Raw genomic sequence first — 8,977 nt, 5'->3', positions numbered from 1 at the left:
AAAAGTATTGCTAGATCATCCTCAAGAATGATCCCTCTCAGGCTCAGACCTCGTAACGTTACAATGTTCAATCATTTTCATTTGTAATCTTTTTTGTTTGTCAAGCATTTTTCACCTGTAAAACTTGTTTGCTTTCAAATGATTTTAGTAATGAAATGAATATGCATGTTTCGAATCAATTCATTCCTGTTCACTCATATTTTATTTATCAGTATCAAACTCTTGTTTAAGCAAAAATTGAAAAGAGAATGATGAAATCAAAATACACGAAACTACTGGTTGTATGCTTTTGAATAAAATCTTGTTGATGATGTACGACATTATTTCAATCCCCAAACACCAAAGATATAAAGAATATAATCCCTAGCCAACCCCTTTAAGCAAAGAAGTAGGAGTTTCTTTTCCATATGAAAAAACCCTCAATCTTAACCAGGTACAGGGTAGTCTTTAGTTAATTTGACCATGTGTTCAAACTTCAAAAGAAAAGTATCCCATCTGAGGATCAACCACATATTATTCCTCACGAGAGGTCGAAAACCACAAATCCACAATGGTTGTCCCTCACCGGCAAAAGGAGCGAGGCAGTCACAACCCTTTAACACACTAAACAAACAAATGTCACACGATTTCTTTCGGCAAAAAAATAAATAAATAAAAAAGCAAAAGAAAAGTTTGCTAAGTCAAAAACTTGAAAACAAGTGGCTTAGGCAAAAATTAGGGCATCCTGGTGCACTGCAAACCCGAAAAAATCAGTCCAGGAAAAAATTAGGGAAAGTAAAAACTAAAATGAAAAATAAAGAATCAAAGGAAAAATCCTCAGTGAGAACAAATTTGTGTGGCTACAAATAAAAAACAAAAGATGGGTGACTGCCACGTCGAAGACCTTGTCTGTTCCTTTACCATCATTCTATCATTCAAAATCCTTTTGAAAAATGAACGCTTGTGTTGAACTAGCTGAACGTAGGACTGGAGAACATCAAGGAGAATGGGCGGGTTAAAATAAATTTTGAGCCATAAATCCTTCTCTTTCTGAAATCGTGAACCATGTCATGTTACAAACCTCAAAAGACCTAATTGAAACGGGGTTTATTTGAAAAGCATACTACGGTAAGATCGCATCAAAGCTTACTCCTAAATGATTTGTGTATCATTTGTGTTGGTATTGATATGGCATTCAATTGGTGATTCATTCACTATATGTCATCATTTCAGTGAACAAACTTGGATTTTGAAATTGGCATAAACATAACATTAAAATTATCATTTTCAAAAGTAAACACTTTTAATCGTGAATAAGCGCTTCACATCAAGAAAGTTTTCACAATGAAAAATTGGATCACACCGAGGGGTGAAACGTCTGAAAACTCCGTTCAGCAAAAAGACAAGTCGCTTCAAGATTCAGTTAATCTGGTGCAATCACGTCGAGATTCGACAAATCTCTTCAAGATCGGTTAACCAGAGGCATTCCCTTAAAGATCAGTCATCCAAGGGAAAAATTACTTCAAGGCTCATACTGAGGCAGGCCACCTCAAAAGCACAAGAAGTCAACCACTTCCGAAAATGGTTGATTAGGGGCATACAGTTTCAAGGCATTGGGGAAAGTCAGATCAAGATCGTCCTGTGACAAGGCTACTTCATAACCTATGGCTGGGGTAATCCATATAGATACACAACAGACTGGGGAAATATTGGCCACGAATGTACAAGTCCTTTCCACGTTTCAAGGCAAGTGCAAAAGTATATCAACAACCGTTGAGCCCAAAGTAGGTGTTGGAGAATCACGTCTTGATAGCCCTTATCATGTCTTCGAAGCTTCCATCTCTCGCTACATGAGTATTTGGTAAATCATTGCATAAATCATCATGGTGCATTAATCAGGTCGCTTCACTCATGCATATCATTCATCTAGCATAGAATGAAGCCTTATAAAACAAACAAGAAAAGGCAAAGCCTAATCTTTATTGGCATCTTCAAAGCCCAATCGTACTTGGCATCCCATAAGGCCCAATATATATTGGCACCTTCAAATCCAAATCATACTTGACACCCAATAAAGCCCAATCTCTATGGCACCTTCTTAAAGCCCAACTTGCTTGGCATACCACAAAGCTCAATTATACTTGTATCCTGCACATAGTAATCATCATTACATATAATTGCATCTCTAAAAATGCGTAACATATCCATCAAGATATGGCACTACGCCATACAAATTCAAGCATGCATACGAAGCATAATCTAGACAATCATCTATGTTGACCATATTTTTCTAACACTCGTTTGTCTTTTTCCTAAAACCTTTTTAATACTCGTTCGTATTGATCCCCAACACTCGTCCGTGTTGGCCTTTCTTTTACAACACTTGTCTGTGTTGGTATTGCCTTTTTAATACTCGTTAGTATTGAGTTCCAACACTCTTATGTGTTGGCCTTTCTTCTCTCACACTTGTCTGTGTTGGTATTACCTTTTCAATAATCGTTTGTATTGATCCCCCAACACTCCTCTGTGTTGCCTTTATTTTCCAACACCCGTTCATGTTGGTATTGCCTTTTCAATACTCGTATGTATTGATCCCTAACACTCGTCTGTGTTGGTATTATCTTTTCAATACTCGTCTGTATTGATCCTTAACACCCGTCCGTGTTGGTCTTTCTTTTCCAACACTCGGTTGTGTTGGTATTGCCTTTTCAATACTCATCTTTATTGATCCCCAACACTCGTCCGTGTTGGTATTTCCTTTTCAATACTCATCCGTATTGATCCCTTACACTCGTCTGTGTTGACACTAATTTTTCAGTACTCGTCCGTATTAATTTCCAACACTCATCCGTGTTGACATCGCCTTTTCAATATTCATCAGTATTGATTTTCAACACTCGTCCGTGTTTACACTATTTTTTCAGTACTCGTCTGTATCGATCTGCAACACTCATCCGTGTTGACATTCCCTTTTCAATACTCGTCTGTATTAATCCTTAACACTCGTCTGTGTTGATCATATCTTTTCAATACTCGTTTGTATTAATCTGCAACACTCGTCTGTGTTGACATTCCCTTTTCAATACTCATTCGTATTGATCCTTAACACTCGTCCGTGTTGACACTCCTTTCTCAATACTCATCTGTATTGATTCTCAACACTCGTCTGTGTTGACACTCCCTTTGCAATACTTGTTCAACACTCGTCCGTGTTGACATTACATTCTCAGTACTCGTCCGCTCTGATTCCAAACATTCACGCATGCTAATCTTATATTTTCAATACTCGTCTGTATTGACCTCCGACACCCGTTTGTGTTAATCACTATCCAACACTCGGCCATGCCGACCTTGTTTCACCAACAAATATTTCAATCAATCCCCAACGAATGAACCTACAAAAGTTTGTTTGTCATTCCACATCCCCAATAATACACTCACCTTCTTTACACCGCATTATATCCATTCTCAACGAGCAAAAAATTTAGATATTCTTGTATTTAATTCTCTTCTACCTTGAATGACCGAAAAACTATCAGCATTCGTACATTCAGGTTCAAGATGATTAAATACGAACAACTCTCATACCCCAAAATTTGTCCTACTTTTTTTAATTCTGTCTGGCTTATTGCTCATTGCATATGCATATCCATATGTCTTAATCATCCATCACAACACATGCATTTACAACTGCATTTTCAAATATTTCAAAGAGTCTTGCTATTTGTGATACAATGTTGGTGGATCAAGCGTATGCTATGTATTGACTATTTTGGCACAATAGTGGGATTTGGTGGATCAAACTTAGGTTATGTATTGACTATTTTGGCACAACAATGAGATTTAGCTCATTCTTTGTGAACCAACTCTTGTGAAACTCTAATTCTTAGACCATAGCTTATTCTTTGTGAACCAACTCTTGTGAAACTCTAATTCTTAGACCATGGTCATTGGATTGCATTATAAGACAGTTGATTTTAGAAGTAGGAAACATTTTTCACCATTTCAATTATTCTGGAAGTAGGGAACATTTTTCACCATTTCAATTATTCTAAATTCATCTTTTACTTCATTAATGCATGAGTCAAGGAACATTTTTCTTAAACCTATATTATTAAAAGATAAGTTTAATTTGTTTCTGCAATTCACAAATTCGCTATTAATCCTTATTGCATTCGATATATAATAATTAGTAGGGACGAATTGAAACTAAAGGTTAGTGTGAAATTCACACGCTTTGAATTTTCAAGTACAATCTTCATCAACATCTTCTTTGTTCTAGTGCTGCTACATAGTTCCAACAACCTCAATATCCAACAGTATTTTTAAGAAGAAAATTCATTTAACAACTTATGATATTTTCTTGACCAAATAAATAAGCTCCTTTTAATCTTTTATTACATTAGTTGATAAAATCACTTAATGCAAAAAATATATATATTTTTTCTATTCAAGAATACAAGCTAATTAACTTATTCAAATATATATACCAACAAAGAAATCATAGAAGCTGCAAATAGAAGCTGCAAATATTCAAGTACAAGTCTAGATAAACAAACCGAAACTGTAGAACAAATCTTGAGTTATAAAATCTAAAAAGGAGTAAAACTGGGATGTAACACCTAAACCGGAGAAAAACTTATCTATGATCCAAGTGAAAATCGATGCGTCTATGAAGAAATGTGTGGCATTGGGAAGAAAAGTATTAAACCCTTGGATAGCGTGAGCGTCCTTTCTTTTGTAAGAACTCAGGGATGTCAAAGAAACTACCATTGTCGGAGAAAGAGGAAGGCCGCCGATTGAAACCGATGGCTGTATCTCCCTGACTGAGCTGACTAGCCTGTGTTTAGTACATAAACCAGAATTATGAGTATGAATGATATGAAGAGGGAGGGGAAATTTGAAATTTACCTGTAGGGGCCTCGCTTCGTCTTCCTCTTGACGCTTGAATCCGGTTGCAATTAGTGTTATGCTTACCTATATGAAACGAAATGACATAGCTTACAATGATGATCATATTATATGTTCAGAAAACATTTTCACAAATGGAAGTTTGAAAAGGGTTCAACCCCAAATATCAGCAACCAAGAATATACAAGATGGCAATACAAAACTAAAACTTAAAGTATGTTTAAATTGACTTACTTAAGTTTTTTACTAGCATAAGTACTTGTAAGACTCTTTGGAAGAGTTAACACAGAAACACAGCTTATGACATATCTATAAATTGTTTTCAACTTATTTTCACAAGTTCTCTAAGATAACTTACCAAAACAGATTATACCATATACAAAAATAATTTGACTTTATTTTATCTTGGGAAAGACTTCAAATTATTTGGATAGAAGCATGGTCCTGAATAAAACATTATGGCAAAAGTTGATCCATGTAGACTCCACTTAATGGAACAAGACTTGGTTGTTGTTGTTATGGAAATAGCTTACACTTCAACACTAATATGATAAGCTCTTTTGCTATAAACACTTAACTAAACTATTTATTCAAACAAGACAAATTTGATTCAATATGTTTTTTCTTTTAGTCTTTTTACTGAGTATTACTTTAGACTTAGGTTCTGTGGTCCATAATGTGATAAAAGACATTCTCTAAGACTTAATATTACATTGTCATAAAAAAGTAGTTTAACTTACTTGACCTGTGAGTAATGGATCTATTACTGCTCCAAAAATTAAATTAGCACTAGGGTCCACGAGGTCGTAGATAACCTCTGCAGCAGCATTTACCTGTAAATGATTATATTAAAAGCCATAGAATACAAAACTGGTATCATTCATAGCATGTCTGCAAGAGCATGAAGAATTCAATAGACAGTAGATCATGAACCGGAACACCTCAAACAAGTATTAGCTCAATTAAAAGTTGAAGTTTGCAAATCGCTTAACAGAAAAGAAAAAGTATGGAAATGTAGTCTTTTCAACAAGGAATTAATATTATTAGCATCAGTTTTGGATCTTCAAATTGATATCATATCCACAGAGTAGGTTTTAAAAAATAGCATCAAACATATACTTAGCAAAGGTTAAAGTATAAGAACACTCCCACCTCAAACAAGGTAAGATCAGTTCCACCAGTTATGTTCCAAACAATCCCAGTAGCCCTTTCAATACCAATATCTAGTAAAGGTGACTGGATAGCATTTAATGCAGCATCTCTTGCCCTTGTTTTGCCTTTAACACAAAAAAAAAAAGACAAAATGAATTTCAATAATATATGAATTTAAATAAATTATATTGCGCTAATAATCCTCTTGAACCAACAATGACAGAAAGGAGCTTTATACTACTACTACTACTACTACAACAACAACAACAACAACAACAACAACAACAAGGCCTTATCCCACTAAGTGGAGTCGGCTATATGGATCAACTTTCGTTATAATATTCTATCCAGGACCATGCTTCTATCCAAATCGTTAAATCTCAAAATCTGTCTCAAAAACTTCTCTTATAGTTTTTCTAGGTCTTCCTCTACTTCTAACTGTTTGACTTCTCTTCATCTGATTTAATCTTCTTGCCATAGAATTTAGAGGCAGTGTACAATTGGTAAAAGCTGAAGTCTAAACAGTATTAAATCATTTTGATCTTCCATACGTACCAGTTGCAGTTCCTATCCCCATCAGAGAAGAACCAGCATTAGCCATTATAGCTCGAACATCAGCAAAATCTACATTTACCAACCCTGGTACCTGCACTCAATTAGTAATATCAATGTGCATTATTGATTTTACTTTTTACAGAAAGATAATGCTGGAACAAAAGGAAGGCATGTATTAATGTTCAAAGACCATTAGCAATTTCATACTGTAACAATATCAGATATGCCACGAACGCCTTGTCGAAGAATATCATCAGCAAGATTGAATGCCTCGGTTACAGGGGTAGCTTGAGAAACTGCGGTTAATAGCTTGTCGTTTGGAATAACTATTAGAGTATCGACACTATCTCTTAAAGCAGTAATTCCTTCTTGTGCTTGAATGGCTCTCTTTCGTCCTTCAAATGAAAAAGGGGTGGTCACAATCCCAACAGTCAGTATACCCATTGACTTTGCAACACCCGCAATAATCGGAGCACCACCTGTGCCAGTTCCACCGCCCATTCCAGCCTGCAAAAGGTAATTTCAATTTTCAAGTTTAGAAAAATGTACCAATAAAGAACGATATAAAAGAACCACAACCTCGTCTGTACCAATAAAGAACGATTTAAAAGAACCACAACCACATCATTATGCCACGCTTCGAGCTATAAAATAAGTCAACATTTTGGCAAGTTGATCCCTTACTCATATGTACTGATGCTTGTAAATCATGTATGATCATGGTGTAACATCTAGATCTATACTAAGAAAATTCACAACATAAAACTGTAATCCAATTTGCAGAAACTATTACTGGAGAAAAGTAGCAGAACATACCGTAACAAAGACCATATCAGCTCCATAAACCGCCTCTTCAATTGATTCTTTACTTTCTTTCGCAGCATTCATTCCCGTCTCAGGGTTACCACCAGCTCCAAGACCTCGCGTAAGCTCCAAACCAATTTGCAAACGGTTCTCAGGAAACACAGGTGACATTCTCATTGCCTGTACATCCGTGTTAACAATCCAAAACTCAACTCCCTGCATCGAACTCTCAATCATGCGATTAACCGCGTTAGATCCACCACCTCCCACGCCAATAACCTTAATCTTTGCCTGATTGTAATTACTTTGGCTAGACGTATCTTCTAACCTCTCGGACAAATCCTCACCTAAACTACCCTTTCTTGGAATATTCCCCGTCTTGCTCGCCTCACCTCTAAGCATCGAAACCTCTGGATGTAGATGTAGAAAAGGGTCTTGGCTATGATTTGAACACTTAACTTGAACTAAACCTAACTTACTTACACCATTTTTGCCATCAAAATTTTTCATGAAATTAACTCTCCTAGGGAATGTCCTTCCTCTAACACTAACACTCGGCAACGCTGCTGAATTTCTAGCATTAGAATGTACAAAATTTGTTGACAAACAAGTAACCATTTTGAACTTCAAATACAGAGCAAAATTAGGGTTCCAAAAGAATCAAACTTTCCATTTACCCAGAATCGTATCTTCCAAAACCTGTTCAATAAAGCAAAACTAGTAAGTGCTCATAAATGATAAACAATGAACAAGTTACTGATAACAAATAGGGCATGCGAAAACAATGCAAAGAGTAAGAGAAAGAGTGATTGGTGAGAATGAAGAAGATAATAGTGTGTTGTAAGAGAAAGAGAAACCTGAGAATTTGAGGAAATCATTTTGATTGGTAAAACCCAGATGTGGCAATGCGGAAAACAACAAAGGGGTTTATCAGTAAGAAAGTGAGGACCATGGTTCACTGCAGTTAAGAAAATCATGCAAGGTTCACTGCATCAATAAATCACAGATGGTTCACTGCAGTTAAAAATGACACCTAATTCTAAAGTTAAATTCAATTTATTTGTTGTATTGTAGGCAATGATGATAGTTATAATTAGTTATAATTAAATTATACTATCTCTCTTTCATTTTTTAACTCTATTTCCTCCTTGAATTTTTTTATCTAAATAACTTTTTTTTAATTTATTTCAAAAATAACTCAATTCAATTGATTGTGTTAAAACTGCAAATTAACGTTATATATTTGAAGTATTATGTGAGTTATAATTTTCTGAACATTTGATTTTTTACGGAATTGAAATCGGAGGTCCGGAAGTCCTTCAACGATGAAAACCGCGGAAAATTCTGCATGCTGTCCGTCACACTCGCGGCCTGTTTTTATGTTTTATTGTCGAAATCGTTTTGGTCATAACTTTTGATCCGTAAGTCCAAATCGAGTGTCGTTCTAAGCATTGGATAGCTAAAACAGAGGGCTATAACTTTGTTTCAGGAATAAAATAATTTTGGAGAATATTTCATGGACGTTCTGGGGGTTGAAGAAGATGAAAATTATGTTGGAAAATTTAATAAACAACAA

General features: G+C 35.5%; 1 protein-coding gene across 2 annotated transcripts; it reads right to left on the bottom strand.

The window, feature by feature from the left end:
- Positions 1 to 4,436: 4,436 nt before the first annotated feature.
- LOC127092000 (cell division protein FtsZ homolog 2-2, chloroplastic) lies at positions 4,437 to 8,424 on the bottom strand. 2 transcript variants are annotated; one of them, XM_051030765.1, is made up of 8 exons: positions 8,259 to 8,424; positions 7,414 to 8,100; positions 6,805 to 7,104; positions 6,598 to 6,688; positions 6,043 to 6,167; positions 5,631 to 5,723; positions 4,891 to 4,956; positions 4,437 to 4,819 (listed from the first exon to the last, which is right to left on the bottom strand). In XM_051030765.1, the coding sequence occupies exons 2-8, from the start codon at positions 8,017 to 8,019 to the stop codon at positions 4,685 to 4,687; spliced, it is 1,416 nt and encodes a 471-aa protein (XP_050886722.1). In that variant the 5' UTR covers positions 8,020 to 8,100; positions 8,259 to 8,424; the 3' UTR covers positions 4,437 to 4,684. The 2 variants fall into 2 exon arrangements, with proteins under 2 accessions (XP_050886722.1, XP_050886723.1); XM_051030766.1 differs by lacking the exon at positions 8,259 to 8,424 and having other exon boundaries at positions 5,636 to 5,723; positions 7,414 to 8,240.
- Positions 8,425 to 8,977: the final 553 nt, after the last annotated feature.

This window comes from Lathyrus oleraceus, chromosome 6 (genome assembly GCF_024323335.1).
Source record: "Lathyrus oleraceus cultivar Zhongwan6 chromosome 6, CAAS_Psat_ZW6_1.0, whole genome shotgun sequence".
Classification (NCBI taxonomy): domain Eukaryota; kingdom Viridiplantae; phylum Streptophyta; class Magnoliopsida; order Fabales; family Fabaceae; genus Lathyrus; species Lathyrus oleraceus.
Note: the sequence above shows the minus strand (reverse complement) of the source record. Positions and strands in the feature narration are given on the sequence as shown.

Coding starts and splice junctions, on each gene's coding strand:
- LOC127092000 (XM_051030765.1), bottom strand. CDS start 8,019: ATGGTTACTTGTTTGTCAACAAATTTTGTACATTCTAATGCTAGAAAT. Junction 4,957..5,630: donor ATCCATTACTCACAGGTCAA/GTAAGTTAAACT, acceptor CGTTTCATATAG/GTAAGCATAACACTAATTGC. Junction 4,820..4,890: donor ACGAAGCGAGGCCCCTACAG/GTAAATTTCAAA, acceptor TACTAAACACAG/GCTAGTCAGCTCAGTCAGGG.